Raw genomic sequence first — 18512 nt, forward strand, 5'->3', positions numbered from 1 at the left:
TTCACTCTGCAAGTAAGAGTTCAAATTGCAGTTTTCGCAGTTCTCACTTACAACCCCAGGCTGCAAACTGATATCATTATCGGTTTGCATTCAGAAATGCAGCTCTGGTTTTTCTTTAACTTTTACAATGCTCTCTGTTTCACCTTGTGAGTCAGAAGACTTCTTAGACCCCAAGTGAAAAAGTGAAAGTTGCTCAGTCATGTTGGACTCTTTGCGACCCCATGGACATATAGTCCATGGAATTCTCCAGGCCAGAATACTGGAGTGGGCAGCCATTCCCTTCTCCAAGGGATCCTCCCAACCCAGGGATCAAACCCAGGTCTCCCGCATTGCAGGCAAATTCTTTACCAGCTGAGCCACAGGAGAAGCCCTAGGGCTGAAGAAATTCCAGGGCTCACTCCCTTTCTTATCTAAAGTGCAACTTGACCCATTGAACAATACATATACATATTTATTTATTATTTATTTAGTATGGACCATACTGTTAATATTATTACACAAATTCAAAATGCTTTTCATAGCATTAGACGGGCAGGATGTAAGGTGGTTAAGCACATAGAATCTAAGCTGGAAACTTGAAATTTCGTTCTACTACTTATTAGCTCTGTTACCTTAGGCAAATTATTTTACCTCTCTATACTTCAGGCTTTTCATCTGTAGAGTGGGACTAATGAAGACTCTCCTTTGTAGGGTTGCTATGGACATGAATTGAGATAGCTCTGTGCAGTGTCTTGGGTGCCTGGCATATATTCAGTGTGCCATAAACGTTTGCTGATATTTTCAGACGATTCACTTAAATGTTTGATTGGAGCTAGGCAGTAGGTTCCAGAAAGAATGTGGTGTTGAAAGCCGTGTTTTTCTGGAAATAATTAAAAGGCAGCTGTCTTGCTGTTTACAGATGTGGTTACCCTCCTGGAATTTCTCTATGCCTCCAGTGGAGAAAACACAGGCATTGTGAAGAAGTTCCTGAGATTTCAGAATCGAGAGCTGGAGGCCACTCGACGCCAGCGGATAGATTACCCAGTGTAAGAAGGGGCTGGTGATGGGGGGCCAGTGCAGCCATAGTGTTCTTTTTATCTGAGGACCAGAGCAGGCTGATCTGACTCACACACTTAGTCACTCAAACATGTCTGACTCTTTGTGACCCCAAGGACTGTAACCCACCAGGATCCTCTGTCCATGGGATTTTTCAGGCAAGAAATACTGGAGTGGGTTGCCATTTCCTTCTCTAGGGGATCTACCTGACCCAGGTATTGAACCTGCATCTCCTGTGTCTTCTGCATTGCAGGCAGATTTTTTTACCCGCTGAACCATCTGGGAAGTCTAGGGCAGGCTAGTGGACCCACTTAGGAGGACCTACTCTGTAATATGCTTTGAGGAAATGATGAGCTGTTCATAGCTTAGGCAGAATTTGTGGACCCAAAAACTTCAATGCATTTGGAAATCATTCTCTCACTTAGCAATCCCCAGTTTGCCTCCTAATGACTGGTATGCCAGTCTTGGGAATGACCTAAGTAAGGGAGTCAGGTGTTGGGGCCTGAGGCTTTGCAAGGTGTCAAATGCAGCCAGCCACAGCCCTGCCAGATTGCAACTTTTGCTTTGCTTTTTCTGCCTTGGAAGATTGGATGAGCTGCTTGAAATCTCACAACTTCTGATCTCCTCCATTGATTTCAGCAAAACCCAGATATATATATATTTTTCCTTCTGCTGAATTGAAGATGCTGAAAATGGTTCGTGGTTCACCTCAGACCGGATGGATTCAGCAGAGTGATTTAATTCTTCCCATGCTGCTGGCTGTAGAAAGATCTTGAGTCACTTTACTAAGCGTATGTTCTTGCTAAGCTTCCTTGTAATAACTTATCTTCATGAGCTTGCTCAGCTGGGTGGGTCAGGAGGGAGCTGTGTGGCACCATCTGTTTGTATATCTTATCACTGATTTGGAGGCCAGATTATAAAGCCCAGAATATTCTAACATTCTAAGGCCTTGTTGGGATGAATCCCCAAAGAATCTGGGGCCGCTGCCCTTTTAACCCAAACTGTGAATTGGTTTTTGGGGAAATGGAGAGCATTCTCTGTACTGGTTTTGACCTTGATTCATGTTTTACTCACAAAACACAATTGCTCTCAGCTCATCTTTAAACTGCTGGTCACTAGCACAATATGTGACATCAAGCAAGTGTTCAAACAGCAAATATTTGTTGAATGATTTGTGGATCACAAAGCTTGGCTAAAATATTTCCTCTTGAAGTTGACTACTGTTATTTTATCCTCACTTGGCAAATCACAGATGGACAGTGTATTTTTTTCAACTAAAATAGCCCTTGTCCAGAAATGGAACAATTAGAGTAGTTGCTCCATATCGGTGAGCCAGAACTGTGATACCAAACAACCTCATGTGTGCATTAAAATAGTATTTCTGGGTCCTATTAGCATATGGCAATGCCATTTGCAGATTATGACATGTTTCTGCCTTAGGGCTTTTATCTTTGAAAGAAATGAAATTGCTCAAAAAGCCCTAATTATGTTTTTTTTTTTAATCATTGAAATTAGAATAGCTTCTTATCAAATCACCTCTTATTAAAACCCAGATTTTTAGTCTGTGTCTGGCTTTATAAGCCTTAATCAAGTATTCAAATGGCAGGTCCGTGTGATTCTCAAAAAGGCATAGGAAGAGTTTTTGGTGCAAGGTACAATGTCTGCTAGTTTTGTACAGTGACGCTTAACTCCTGTCTTTCGCAGTTACTATAACTACCTCCTTTGTTTCTAAAATCAAGCTTTGCAAGTGGATCTCCCATGATGAGCACGAAGGCAAATTCATCCCTTCAATGGAAAAAAAGCAATTTACTTGGTCATTGTTAACTATAATTACCTGTTCTTGGATGATATCAATCTGCAGAATTTTTTTCTCCTCACTCTTGCAGGTTTACTGTTTCACTGTGGCTTTATTTACTCCGTTATTGCAAGGCCAATCTCTGTGGGATTCTGTACTTTGTTGATTCTAATGAGATGTACGGCACACCTTCTATATTTCTTACTGAAGAGGGTAAGTATGAAACAGAATCTTTAGAACGATATGTGGTTTTCTTACTCTCTGTCTTTTGGCCAATATGTCTGTCTAGAATAAGGAACGTTGTCATTGTGGCAATGCAGTAAAGAATGATGGTTTCCAAATATGGGCTTCAAGTTCAACTTTTTCCGGAAGCTTAAAACAAACATTTTCAATACAGACGAATGTACTTAGGTGTTTTTTGTTGTTTTGTTTCATTTTGCTTTTATTTAAAGGAAGAAGGAATGTGATCTAGTCATAGCAGTTTTGGAAAATCATTGAAAAGATATAGCCCACTTCTTTCACTTCTAAGTTTCTTTGTCATTTTCACAAACTTTTGTTTTCCCTTTAGGCTACTTGCATATTCAAATGCATCTTGTCAAAGGAGAAGACCTTGCTGTAAAAACGAAATTCACCATACCTTTGAAGGAGTGGTTTCGCCTGGATATCTCTTTTAATGGCGGCCAGGTACCAAGAGCATGTTCCATCATGAATTATATCAGCACCGTCACTTAACTTTAAGCATTGCTGTAAAGTCAGGGAGCTAAGAAATCTGCAAAAACAAATTTGTGGTAACTGATAAACTTTTACAACCATAACACTTTTTTTAAATAAAAATTTTATAGTTGGAATCTTAAATCATAAGCATTCTATCCCATTTAATTAACTTTTAAAGTGCTTTTTTTGACTATACTGTGAATGAATAATACATCTAGCTATATAACCACAATTATCTGAGCAATTCAAGCCTTTTTTCCTAGCAAAATAGGCTTTGAGGAGATAAATGGTAAAACAGCCTTGGCCATATTTATATAGTGTTATCAAATCTACAACTTTTTTATAGGAAATTTATTGGTTCGCTCAGCCAAGAAGTGGCTTGACTGTTTTTGGCAGTGAAAACAATTGCTTGTGCTTGACATTAAACAAATAATAACCAACAAACCTGAGTGATAATTCTGGTGAGGCAGACGTTCTTTATCTACTTTGGACTACGAAACACTGCACATAACAGTTTCAAGCACTTATAACACAGATTTTATGGATTATGGCAAATCTCTTGTTATTATTGAAGATAATGCCATTCCTTTATATTGTTATATATGATACTGGTATACTACCTTTTTTCTGGTTACTTTCTTATCAGCTTTTCTTACTGATTTGTGATTTTCTGAAAACGAAACTGGAAAAGACGTTTTGTTTGTCTTCTGTGTTAGAGAATATACAGACTTCCCTTGGTGGTTAGGTTTATCACATGTCCTTTTTCTGAAGAGAAGAGAAATTGGGTCAGTCCTTGTAGCTTAACTGAGGAGCGTTTGTAAGACATTAGCTGGCATTTTTGTATGTTTGTTTCCTTAATGTTGTTAGGTGACATTGCTGCGGTCCGAGTTTTAGCTTCTCATTTGCATGAAGATTATGATGACATTTAGCTTGGTTGCTGCTTTCTCTTAAGGTCAGGTCAGTGCCTCATATCACTTAGGTATCAAATCATCAGAGCAAATCACAGATCTTGTTTTATACCTGCTGTATGCCAGGCACTATGATCAAGGAGCTTAGAGACTATTTACGGAAGTCACATAGAGCAGGTAAAGGGGTGTCATAAGGTGAGCCTAATTGCCAGATGATTCATATTCATTCGCAGAAGAGAGACATCCAACTTCATGCTGGGATGCTCAGGGAAGGTTTCCTAAAGAAGGTTCCTACAGATGGGGCACAGAGTTTAAATGGAGAAACAGAGGAGATATTTTAGCCCATCATTGGATGCTCACTTCCAATTTCTTCTGGCCATGCAGCATGGTGTCATTGAAGTTTTTTAAACAGAGGAATAAATCAAAGTAATCCTTTAACTAATGGCAGAGTACATGATTGGGTAAAGCGGAAGAGAAGAGTTAGGAAGACCAGATGGAGTAGAAAGAAAAAAAAAGCTAGATTTTTTTTTTTAGTAGACATTCACCAATTGCCCTTTTATCTTTGCATCCCATCTGCTCTCCCTGATACCCATAGGTTCCAAAATAATACTTATTGTTTTTCTACACAAAATCCAGCTCAGTGGTAAGACCACTATATTCATTACTTTGACTAAATGGACACATTGGCCTAAAGTAAATGGTTGGTTTAGAAAGACAATTGGTCTGAGTCATTTTTTTCTCTGAAACAACACGGTGTCTGTGGCTGAATTGGACTGCTTTTTCTGAGTTAGCTTTTCTTTCAGAGACATGGTGTTGGAGCTACATCTTTGAGAATCTAGTTAAGCAAGAATGTGTTTTCGGAACACTTGCTCTGTGGTAGCACTGGGGAGTCAAAGAGCCCCCTAACCTTACGGGCTTATGTTGTAGTCCAGACACAAGAAGAATGCAAGACAGCTAACAACACTCATGATGAAAACATTGTCACCATTGAAGTGATGGTGACGATTCTTAGTGCTGAGGAAGTAGCTTACACCTTTCTTTGTCTTTCTATGCAACAAGCTTTCAAGCACGAATTCAGCAAAAGAATCTTTTGACTCAAAGTTTGGAAATGTCTACAACCCCCTGGGGGAAACTACATTATAGATATTTTTATCATCTCAAGTCATTTGGAGAAATTAAATTTCTTAAGTCTCAAAATATACACAGGGTTGGTAAACTGCTATTTTGTTTTTTGCAGAAACTGATCAAACAAAAGACTATGAAGCATATTTTATGAGTAACTCATCCCCAGGACTGTATTTATGGTGTGGGGTCTGGAGGCATTACTAATCCTTGTGTATCTCTCCCAACATAGATAGTAGTAACCACCAGCACTGGGCAGGATTTGAAAGACTACCATAATCAGACCATTAGGTAAGTGTGGCTTTTCATTGTGTCAAAATTTTCTGGATGAGGGTTAAGAAACCTTCCTGTGTTAGCCCTGCACCCTAATGTTATTCCTACCCCATCTGATTGAGCTTTTCCAAGCACAAATGGTAACTAGTCTGCCTTGAAGTTAATCTTTGTACCTTTTTTTTTCTTTTTTAAATGCCCACAAACTCTCCTTGTTTTCCCCACAACCTTCTTTTTGTTTTTTCCCAAGCAAGAGAAACTAGTTCTGTCTCCAGATCTCATTGTAAATTCTTCCTTTCATAGCACTGCATAATTCGTGTTCTTTGAAAATTATCATTTACAAAGGATTCTAGAAAACAAATCAAAGTATTAATGTTGCTTACTGGGAGGAGTTGATAACTTTGACTTAGTGTAAAACATAAAAGCAGACAGCCTTCATATTTATGTTTATAATCTAAATTTGAAATGTATGTAACTATTGATATTGGGCTAACTTTTCATCTTGATATAATCATTCTCTATGAGAGTTACAGAAACTGAGAATTGGGTCTTTTTCCTTGTGTGTCATAATTTTAACTTGCTTCTGCATCCCTGATTAAGAGTGGGTTTTATAGTGGTAGAACCATGGGGCATGAGTTCTTTAGGAACTCAGGGTACCTCATCATGGTGCCATGAAAGGAACAATTTACAATGAGATCTGGAGACAGAAATAGTTTGTTCAGTTGCTCAGTCATGTCCAACTCTTTTTCGACCCCATGCACTATAGCCCACCAGGCTCCTTTGTCCATGGGATTTTTCAGGCAAGAATACTGAAATGGGTTGCCATGCCCTCCTTCATGGGATCTTCCCGATCCAGAGATTGAACCTACATCTCCTGCACTGGCAGGCGGATTCTTTACCACTGAGCCACCTGGGAAGCCCCTGTATATGTGTGTGTGTGTGTGTGTGTGTGTGTGTGTATGTGTGTGTGTGTGTGTATAAAACAGAAACACAAATTAGTAGCTTTGTATGTATAATTTTAAAAAACTTACCAGAGGAATTCCCTGGCACTCCAGTGGTTAGGACTCTGGACTTCCTCTGCACCGGGCACAGAATCAGTCCCTCATCTGGGAATTAAAATCCTGCATGCTGTGCTATATGGCCAAAAGACAAAAGAAGAAAATCAGGACTGTTGGGTACTTTGGCTGGGGAGTGGCAAAGTGGTTCATTCCTTCATCCTTTAGTCATTTCACAACACCAAGCATAAAACTGTCTTTCCAAACAGGCTCTGTTCACTCAGAGTCCCTGAGCAGTCCAGATTTTCTTGGAAACCAATTATTAAAGGAAGGAAGGCAAAGAGGGGTGATGACCGGAGAGTAGGGAGCACACACTCTACTTTCCTCCCCCACTATTTCTCTTTACATTTAAATCAAACAATTATGTCAGGCCCTGGGCACATAGAACAGTTCTTATGTCCATGACCAGATTAATGGATTAGAGTTACTGAGAGAGGCTAAAGCAGTGGTATTCCTTAGCTTGCAAAGAGAAAGTCAGGGGTGACTGGATGGCAATATTGACGCACAGAGGCCAAGATCTTAGGACAGAACAGAAGTCTCAAGGGCACCAGGTGGATTTAGACCAGTCAGGAAAATTCAATAGATAGGAGTTTTATTATATAATGGGCCACCATGGGCTCTTCTATGAAGACTTTGAGAATAGGAAGGGCAGGGAGTTTACTCTGGAGAAACGAATGATGTGTGGCCCCTTTGGAAATCTCTTCAAGTGCCCTGTCCTGCCCCAGAAATGTTTTTTAAATTTTATTTATTTATTTTTGGCTGTGCTGGGTCCTCGTTGCTGCGTGGACTTTCTCTAGTTATGGTGAGTGGGGGCTACTCTAGCTGCAGTGCTCGGGCTTCTCATCTCGATGGTCACTCTTGCTGTGGAACACAGGCTCTGGGATGCACGGGCTCAAGAGCTGTGGCGCACAGTTGCCTGTGGCATGTGGAATCTTCCTGGACCTGGGAGCAAACCTGTGTCCTTTGCGTTGGTGGTCGGATTCTTAACCACTGGACCATCAGGGAAGTCCTGATCCAGAAATTAAGGGTTTGCGTTTCAGGATATAAAGTCTAAAATAATACCTGCCCTTTCTCCCCTGACACCCATCTCCAACCTCAGACACTTTTGACAACCAGTTGAATTTCATAAGCTTTTCTTTTGTTTCTTTTCTATGTCAGGGCTTCCTTTCTTCTTAAATCTGCAAAATGTAGCTGCTGACATGAGTGGAGTGAATCACAGTAAGATCCAGAATTAGGACCAGGGTAAGGCAAGGAGGGCACTTTCCACATAAAATTTAAGGAAGCCCCCCCAAACTTAGTGATTATATTATTTTGCCAAGGCTGCCAGAACACAGTACCACAAACTGAATGACTTGTGCTAAGTCACTTCAGTCATGTCTGACTCTTTGTGACCCCCTGGACTGTAGCCTGCCAGGGTCCTCTGTCCATGGGATTCTCCAGGCAAGAATACTGGAGTGGGTTGCCATGCCCTCCTCCAGGGGATCTTCCCAACTCAGGGATGGAACCTGCGTCTCTTATGTCTCCTGCATTGGCAGGAGGGTTCTTTACCTCTAGCATCACCTTTTTAAGCAAGAGAAATGTATTGCCTCTCAGTTCTAGAGGTTGAAGAGCCAAGATCTAGGTGTTGGCAGAGCCACGCTCTCTCTGCAGGCTCTAGGGAAAGAGCTATTCTAAGCTTCTCTCCAGCTTCTAATAGTTCCTTGGCTTGTGGCAGCATAACTCCAATCCTCACATGACATTTTCCCTGCGAGTCTTTGTCCAATTTTCCCCTTTTTCTAAGGTTTACCAGTCATACTGGATTAAAGTCCACCCTATTCGAGCATGATCTCATTTTAGCTAACTATATCTGTAATGACCCTATATCCAAATAAGGTCCTATCCATACTGGGGGTTCAGATTCAACATATGCATTTTACAGGGGACACAATTCAACTCCTAACAATCTTCATAATAAATAACATTTAACACAGTGTTTTAAAAATCAGGATTAATGTAAAGAATCCTTGATGCACAAAGTAACACATTTTTCTTTAATATTTATTTGTATTTATTTGGCTGTGCTGAGTCTTAGTTGTGGCACGTGGGATCTTTTTAGTTGCTACATGTAAGATATAGTTCCCTGACCAGGGACTGAACCCAGGCCCTCCACGGTAGAAATTCAGAGTCTTAGCCACTGGACCACCAGGAACATTCACAAAATAACAAAATTTTATGTAAAGACAGAACCAGTATGATCATATAGGATTCCAGAGTTCAAAACTGATGTTCAGGTACATACCAACTCAACATCCCAGTGAAAGCTTTGAAACGGTTCCTTACCTGGGAACGCTGGCAGTATCCAGGCCCAAGACTGCCCCTCACCACCATCTCAGCTGCTCATCCTATACTCCTGGAGTACCCCCACTACCACCACCATCAATGGAACAACTAAAGAGTTAATCTTGGCCCACCTGGGATTCGTGTGGTTAGATATTTTTGAAATCTCATTTACCAGAGAGATTTCAGAATGGGCCAAGTCAGTACACTACACATCAAATATTTCAGGTGTTTACAGGTGTTCCAAGGAAAGTCTCTTAATCCTCCTTTTATTTGTTCTCATAATGTAAACATAATGATAGCTGTTATCCTACAAAAGTGGTGTATGAAGATCAGTAATTAAGTGCTGAGAAGTACAGTGCTGCACTGCATGAAAGGCTGCAGTGACAATTGCAGAGCTGTCTGCTGTTGAATTCATTCATCCATCCATTCATCCATCCAGTATATATTCATTCATCCAACACATTTACCACATGCCTGACACAGTGCTGGACTCTGGGAATAAAACAGTGAACAAGAATACAATCCGTCCCTGCCTTCGTGGAGCTAAAAATTCTAGCGTGGGGAAGACAGATTTTAAACAAATAATAAATTTGTTTAAAATAAATTTAAAATTCCAAATTGTGATAAATGCAGGGAAGGAAATAAGGAGGTTGTTGGCTTCAGAGGACCACAAAGGAGCCAGAATTTAGACCAGGCCATGAGGAAGTGACACTTAAGATGAGAATTATTTTAAGGAGTAAGAGGCTCATTTGAGGCTCTAAGTTCCCCTGCTACAGAACCCTCGAGCCAAAGCTGTTCCCTAATTTTGAGCGAAGCCAACTTAACAATGGAGGCAATCCTTTCCCACTGCTGGGTCCTTCACAGTAATAAACCAGGGCACTCTCCTATGTCCAGATAAGAGTAAAGATAGCTTGCCAGCGTGTCTGATGCTTGCATGAAGAAGGGACAGGCTTGGGCTTTCGAACCATCTAGCTCAGCTTTTATGTCAGCAAAATTGATGACCATCAAACAATGCACAGTGCAAGGAATTTCTTACAATCTCGATGCAGCCACTGAGAATGTTAGAGAAGAAAAATGTGGAGGGAGATGGAACTGAAAGGATCTATTAGTTGTATTATAATAATGACAAAAAATTACAAGCTAGTACCATAGGGACAAAGCAATTTATTGATTAATTGAGAATTCAGTTAAAGCAAAGATTCATTAAAATATTCCATAAGCATTTTGCTTTAATTGAAACAATGGATATGTACATTCATTTGCCAGTCTTTCTAGTTACAGCCTTGCCGTTGAGTATGGATCTACTGATTGGAGTTTCTTGTGATCTTTCTGGCATAAACGGTACCCAATTTCTGTTTCTTCCAAATGAAAAGAAAACAAAGACACTTGTGAAACCATTGAAGCCCAAAATTCATCAAGATTTCTTCAGTTTCTTTTCCCAGCCTTTTCCAGCTGTCCTAATTCCATAAGAGCTTTTTTAGTAACCATTCTTTACTGAGTCTACCCAAAATATTCAACTTAATTTTTAAAGAATGAGCATCTCTTTCTTCTCCGTGTTTTTGGGATTACATAAGATTTAATTACATTGTAGGGTTACAATGACCAAACAGGTTTGGGTACAAACACATCTTATTCTTGGTAAGCACGAAAAAAGTAAAAGTGAGTGAGGAGCTTCCCTGTTGGCTTGGACTGTAAAGAATCTGCTTGCAGTGCAGGAGACAAGGGTTTGATCCCTGGAGGAGGAAATGGCAACCCACTCCAGTTTTCTTGGCTGGGAAACCCCGTGGACAGAGGGGCCTAGTGGGCTACGGTTCATGGGGTCTGAGCGACTATCACTTTTTCACAGCTTACTCTTGGTAAGCATACAGCCCAACAAATGGCATCAAAAGTAGTAGAGTGGACTAAGTTAATAATAATAACTGTGGTTAATAGTTATGGTGCCTACTCTGTGCCAGGCATCGTTATAAATGCTTTGTTTAAGTGCTAATTTCTCCCAGTGACCTTGTGTGTGTGTGCATGCCAAGTCACTTCAGTTGTGTCTGACTCTGTGCGACTCTATGGACTGTAGCCCGCCAGGCTCCTGTGTCCATGGGGATTCTCCAGGTAAGAACACTGGTGTGGGTTGCCATGCCTTCCTCCAAGGGATCTTCCTGACCCAACGTTGAACCCACATCTCCTATGTCTCCTGCATTGGCACATTCTTTACCACTAGTGCCACCTGTAGATAGGTACTAATATTGTCTTCATTTAAAAATGAGAATACGAGGGTTCCAGAGAGTAACCTCAGCTGGCTAGTATCCATTATGTTGAGGGATGGGCCACGAGGTGAGCTGGAGAGTTGGTTAAGCAGAGTTCTGTCATGAGAGCTTCTGCTTCCAAAGTGTTGCTTCGTGTCCACCAAGTGCTGGTATTACCTCCTCATGAGGGTAGTTGGAGTGTCCAAATCTTTCACAGGTCTTAAGAAGCAGAATCAATTCACCACTCTCAGAGATAATAACTTTGTGGTCCTGCCTTTAAAAAAAAAAGAAGAAGAAGAAGAAGAGACCATCATCTTCCCAGGGCCCTTCAAGACTAAGATTCTGGAAAAAGAAATAGCAGGCAATAAAGCATTTCTTTTCAGCATCAGTTGCCTTTGAAGAAAGCTGATTTCTAAGTGATCCCTCCGGCCGCCATAGGGTGATGCTGCCGGTGCCCATTTCTTCACCTTTGTGTCTTCCTTCCAGCCAGGAGTACCTGCTCAGGGTCGGGTTTCTGGCTGACAGTCAACCATCCTCTCTCCTGGGATGACCCCAGGTTGCCTGGCTTCTGCCCCAATCACTGGTGGCTGCTCTGTCCTGTCTGCTTCACCCTGGCCCCTTGCTCCTGGCAGCCTGCCTGATGAGCTGTGTCCTTTCCTTCTGCTGCCATCTGCCCTCGGTGCTCCCTGGCTCTTTTGTCTCTGCCTGGCTTCTCACCTGATCCCTGTCTTGACCCCCCCTTGCTGTTCACATATGCTCCTATGGCCCCTTGTCCACCCACACCTATTTTACTTTCTCAATTGGTAGTAAATGCACATGGTAGAAAAATCAAATCTATGCAAAAAGTTCTATAATTAGATGTTTTGCTTCTATCTGTTCTCCCATCCACTCCATCCCCTAACCCTCATGCCAGGGGGAAATACTTTTATTAGTTTCTTATATATATCTCTCTCTCTCCAGAGTTTTTGTAAATGCAGATACAAAAAAATCCATTCTTCTCTTCCTTGGATAAAATGTGTATGTATTGCTCTGCTCTTACATTTTCATCTTTTTCACTTAGTGTATTTTAGATATTTCTCCAGAGCTTTTTGTTCTTTTTTAAACTGTGTAATAAAAGAGCTCATGCCTAAGACCCACTGAATGGTGTGGGTACCAGTCCTCACTGACAGACACCTGGACTTTTCCAGTCTTTGGTGGATGTAAACAATGCTGCCAAGAACAGCTTTGTGCATTTTATTCATGTCAACCCATTTTCCTCCTCCATTTTCCTTCCTGATCCTTTGAGTCTTTCAAGACAAAGTAGATTTCCAACACGTCATCTGTGCTGACCTCTTATCTTTGGCCAAGTCCTTTGACCTTGCTATGGCCACCTTCTCCTAACTCTGAATTTGACTTTGGTTCTTATCTAATAGGGTGTGTTTTTATTTTTCCCACATTCACCTTCCGTCTACTCAACAAATTTTCTTTTTTTCTTTTAGAGTAAAATATTTCTATTAAGATTAGCAATTACACATAAATCCAGTAATTCTAAACAGTTTCACCAATATCAATAGTTGGCATGTATTAAACATTTATGGTGGGCAAGGCACTTTGCTATTAATAGACGCTATATGTTTTCAGTAAAGAATCCACCTGCAATTCAGGAGACCGGGATTCGATCCCTGGGTCAGGAAGATTCTTTGAAGAAGGGAATGACTACCTACTCCAGCATTCTTGCCTGGAGAATTCCCTGGACAGAGGAGTCTGGTGGGCTACAGTCCATGGGGTCGCAAAGAGTCAGATATGACTGAGTGACTACCACTTTTTCTTTCGCTTGCATTGAATATTTGGTGGGCAAGGCACCTAGCTATTAATAGATACTGTATGTTTTGTCTTTGCATCTACCTAATCCTTTTATCAACCCAGTAAGAGAGGAATTATCATTTTTACTAATGAGAAGCCTCAATCTCAGAGAGGCTAAGCAACTGATCCAAGGTCACACAGCTGGTAAATAGCAGAGATGGGATCTTAGCTAAGCCTGCCTGACCCCACCATCATCTCATCTTCTCGAATTCAAAGGAAAGGGTTTGTGGAAATTTGGGGTTATAAGTCAAGGAGGGTCAATGAAAGGGTCTTTAAAAAAATCTGTTCAAACCCAGAGCTATCTTAATCCTTTGTACTTTTCTAGTTTCCGTGAGGATTTTCATTATAATGACACCTCTGGGTACTTCATTATTGGAGGCAGCAGGTACGTGGCCGGCATTGAAGGGTTTTTTGGACCCCTGAAGTATTATCGCCTCCACGCTCTGCACCCTGCACAGGTGAGCCCAGGGGACCAAGATGTATTCGGGTGCTTATGGGTGATGGGCGGGTAGCTCAGGAACATGGAACTCAGTCCAGTGCAAACAAAAGATTTATCCATGCCAGACCTTGCATTGGCTCTGTCACCAAACATAATTAATATTGAGGCTTTTCCCCCCTGCAAACACGATAATAGATTTTTGTTAACGTTTGGTTCATTTAGTACTCATAAAATGGAAACCATTTACTTCCTCTGTTTTAATAACTAGTAGCTTAATTATAGAGTCGATTTTTATCACGCTGTTGCCTATCCAGTGATTAAGCTAATGAACGGAGAGAAGCTTAGTTATTTGGTAAAACTTCTTTTATATGCTATTATTTAAAGTATCAGAGGAGGAGACACTCCAGCAAATTAGACTCTTGGTTCTGCATACTGCTTTCTCCAGAAACAGGCCTTCAGCTCATACGGGGTGGGGTGAACTGCGGTGGCAGAGATCACAGAGGGCCCTGTAGTCAGAACTGAATTCTCAAGTCCAAAACCCACCCACAAATGGAATCGAATTGTCCAAGTTTCCAGGCCAGCTCTAGCAGGGCTAACAGCTAGAGGGGGGCTGCCCCACATGGGAAACTTCACCCTGGTTGCTTTTTGTGCTTTGGTAAGAATCCACAAGGGATGGGGGAGCCTGGTGCACTGCCGTCTATGGGGTCGCACAGAGTCGGACACGACTGAAGTGACTTAGCAGCAGCAGCAGAAAGGAGATCACTGCAGATGGTGACTGCAGCCATGAAATTAAAAGACACTTACTCCTTGGAAGAAAAGTTATGACCAACCTAGGTAGCATATTGGAAAGCAGAGACATTACTTTGCCAACAAAGGCCCGTCTAGTCAAGGCTATGGTTTTTCCAGTGGTCATGTATGGATGTGAGAGTTGGACTGTGAAGAAAGCTGAGCGCCGAAGAATTGATGCTTTCGAACTGTGGCGTTGGAGAAGACTCTTGAGAGTCCCTTGGACTGCAAGGAGATCCAACCAGTCCATTCTGAAGGAGATCAGCCCTGGGATTTCTTTGGAGGGAATGATGCTAAAGCTGAAACTCCAGTACTTTGGCCACCTCATGCGAAGAGTTGACTCATTGAAAAAGACTCTGATGCTGGGAGGGATTGGGGGCAGGAGGAGAAGGGGATGACAGAGGATGAGATGGCTGGATGGCATCACCAACTTGATGGACGTGAGTTTGAGTGAACTCCAGGAGTTGGTGATGGACAGGAGGCCTGGCATGCTGCGATTCATGGGGTCACAAAGAGTCGGACATGACTGAGCGACTGAACTGAACTGAAGGAGATCGCTGGATACCTGAAAAAAGGAATATTTTTTTTTCATTCCCATGACCTTGTGGAGTTTGTTCTGGGAAAATCAGGAGTTACTAGGTAAAATCAGTTAGGAAAAATGGAGCACCTTATGCCCATGGATCATCCTAGAGCCCCTGCTGAGAAATCTTTAGAAGAGGAAAAAAATGAAATTCATTTGTTCATTTGTGCAACCAGTACTTATCAAGCACCTACTATGTGCCAGGCTCTGTACAAGATGCTGAGGCATCCAAGATGAATTAAGGTGGTGACTTTCAAACTTTTTTTTGAAGGTGATCTACAATAAAAAAAAAATCCATTTTAAAAGCATGAGCAGTATATACATATTCATACATATGCAGTACCTACACACATATATATATGCACGTACATACACACACATAAATGGATAAACACAAAACTGAAAGAAGAATTTTACTAAGAACACAGACCCTTGTTATGTTCAGTGTACTATGATATTTTGTATTCTGCTTCATAAAAAACAAAATCACTGCTGGTTACAAACCACTGAAATAATGTCATGACCCTCTGATAACGGGTCGCAACCTGCATTTTGAAAACCACTGAGTTGAGATAAGACCTCTGGTCTTGAGGAGCTCCCTGCCTGGGTCTTAAACAGTTAAGTCATGAAAGAATGGGGTCCATGCTTTCATTCAGACGTGAGCACGGTGTTTGGGAGTGCTGAGGCAGGCTCATCTGCTTGGGTACTCGTGTGAAGGAGGGTGGGCTGCTAGGGAGGCAGCCCTGAAGTGATGACCTTGGATCTAACTCTTAGAAGTTGAGCAGGAGCCTTCCAAGCTGAAGAAAAGGAGAGGAGGGCTGCCAGGGAGCAGGTGCATTACGGTTAGACTTGGTGACTTTTGGGAACTCTGGGGAGATGAATGTGATCTCTGGGGATAGAATGCAGCAGTGGGGAAGAAGAGAGCATGGAGATCTGGTCTCTGGGAAATCCTAACATTGAAGAAACTCTGCAGATGAGAAGATGCTACAAAAAGAAGCCAGAGGGAAGCGATCAGAGCTGGTATGCCCTTAAATTCCTAGTAACACCCTTCTTTTGAGAATCCAGAGAGGACGATCTGTGTACAAACAAGCCAAATTGGGGCTATCATTGGGAGAAGGAAATCTAGCATAGGTATCCATGGGCATTTGATGACAGTGTTGTTCCTTTCGTTCTCTTGCCCTTTTGTAGATTTTCAATCCCCTCCTTGAGAAGCAACTTTCTCAACAAATCAAGTTCTATTACGAAAGGTGTGCAGAAGTTCAGGAAATAGTGTCTGTGTACACATCCATGGCGCAGCAGGGGGACAGGAGGCAGGAAGCATGTAAGTACTGAACTTAAGGAGAGCAAGCTTTAGCTCTGGGCATTTGTATCAACATGTTTAGCTTCTTTCTGTGAGTGTGTTAGTCACTCAGTCATGTCTGACTCTTTGTGACTCTGTGGATTGGGGCCTGCCAGGGATTCTCCAGGCAAGAATACTGGAGTGGGTTGCCATTCTTTTCCTGACCCAGGGATTGAACCCAGGTCTCCCTCATTACAGGTGGATTCTTTACCATCTGAGCCTGAGAAGGCTTCTTCCTCAGGAGGCTGAAATAGAACACATGTGACTTGATCAGTGGGGACAACTATGACCTCACATAGATTGATGCAAATGAAAGTGTGCCTTCTACCTAGATCCCAACAAGACCAACACTCAGCAGGAACCCAAGGCTGCCTCATAGCTTCAAGCAGCTGTAATTTAGTTTAAGAATATAAATGAGAGTGTTTTGAGCCTCAAATTATATTATTCCCATCCATAATGCGATCTTAGGCCAGTCTAAGAAAATAAAAATGAATTGGAAAATAAATTAATCATTAGAAATGTTTCCCCATCGGTGCACTTTTGTCTTGGGCCATTAATATCTGAATATTAGCTTTCAGAAATGTTGAACAATGGCTTTGTTGTTAGGGGCTGGGTTTTATTTTTTTTAAATCCTTGAATTGACTCATTCTGGAAGACATTGGTAATTTTTCAACAGAAGGAATGAATTTCAAATAGAGTATTTCCATGCCTGCCCATATTTGCATGGACATCCTTTCATTCATATGGAGGGTGTACCTGTTATAAAACTTGTTTCGTCTTCCAACGTTCCAGCTTGGACCTAGCACTTACAAATTTCTCTGGCTATAGATCTTCTTGCATGGTATGGTGGCACTAGAGTTAGTCACATATGTTCCTTCTGGAAGAGAAATTCCTGTGGGACCTTTGCCATCAGCAAAAGCAAATTGAGTATTTTAGTCCCGCCAAGATATCACACCATCCCCAGAGCTGAACTTCCCATTTCAGGCCATGGAGGGATAGATGCCTCTTGCACAATACCCCATTCTGATAGGGTTCACATAAAATGGTCCTGGGAAGTGATTAGTGATGATGATAGGTAAGTGTGGAAAGGCAGCACTTCTGCAATTTAATTTAAGAATAGGCTCTACTAGTCCCCCAGCTGCCGCTTTCACCGCTGAATCATCCAGAAAATATGATGCTGTTAGAAGAGGGGGAAGATATATAGAATAGTAATATCCCCAACAGGAAAGAAACTGATTTTGATAGCTGATGTAATTTCAGGAGAGATACCCGGAGTCAGAAGGCCGGTCTTGCATGCTGATCTGTGTGGTGGCATTGGGAGGACTTATTTTAACGTCTTCTGCTGCCTCAATTCCCTGGGGTCCCTGGGCTTTGCTCCTCGACTCACACTGCCAACAAAATGGCCTAGATATTGGCCTCTTGGGGACCCGTCCGAGGCCAGCTGCTCATTCCATAGAATTATTCAACAGCTATCAGCAACTTTGGCACACTTCCCTTGGATGAGGCTTTGAATCTGTGACCTCGAGGCAGAGGCATCATAGCCAATTTCAAATCCCTGATGTATCCAAACCAATATCCAGTAAGCTTAAGTCTGACGCCTATTTCTGGTTCATCTTAGAGGAAGGGATTTAGGGAGCAAGCCCTTCCCCCTAACGGTACCTGGGGCTTACCTTTCCTATAGGCAACCTCCGAAATTCCTACCTGGACCTGAAACTCAGATACGGACGGCCCTCGATGTGCAGAGCCTTCCCCTGGGAGAAGGAGCTGAGAGCCAAGCATCGAAGTTTGTTCCAGGTCTTGTTGGAGCTGAGTTTGGTGACAGGTAATTGAGTCCATGCCTTGTCTTTGGACATTGGTTAGAAAGGTCCCTGTTTTTCTGCTTTCCCTCACCTTCTTTAGTGATTTATGCCTTGAAGTTATTTTTAATACTAGTGTTCTAGCTTAATTTCAAATTTAAATTCTGCCCTTGTATGTCCACCACTCTCAATATACCTGTGCACATTTGTGACACTAAATAGAAAAACTTAAATTTAGGAATCACTTGAGCAAGTCTTTATGTAAAGCCAAGGCC

At 41.8% G+C, this 18512-nt stretch overlaps 1 protein-coding gene across 2 annotated transcripts in view; it reads left to right on the plus strand.

Annotated features, from left to right (window-relative positions):
• SEL1L3 (SEL1L family member 3) overlaps positions 1-18512 on the plus strand; it is a 108289-nt gene that overhangs the window by 29233 nt on the left and 60544 nt on the right. For both annotated transcript variants that reach the window (XM_086406244.1, XM_086406246.1), the window contains exons 3-9: positions 899-1025; positions 2922-3043; positions 3399-3514; positions 5807-5865; positions 13623-13755; positions 16291-16423; positions 18123-18263. In XM_086406244.1, coding sequence (XP_086262370.1) covers positions 899-1025; positions 2922-3043; positions 3399-3514; positions 5807-5865; positions 13623-13755; positions 16291-16423; positions 18123-18263 — 831 coding nt within the window. The remainder of the gene's footprint in view (positions 1-898; positions 1026-2921; positions 3044-3398; positions 3515-5806; positions 5866-13622; positions 13756-16290; positions 16424-18122; positions 18264-18512) is intronic.

The sequence above is a fragment of the Bos grunniens genome, chromosome 6 (assembly GCF_055505025.1).
Source record: "Bos grunniens cultivar Pamir isolate PY7600 chromosome 6, Bosgru_T2T1.0, whole genome shotgun sequence".
NCBI classification, from domain to species: Eukaryota; Metazoa; Chordata; class Mammalia; order Artiodactyla; family Bovidae; genus Bos; species Bos grunniens.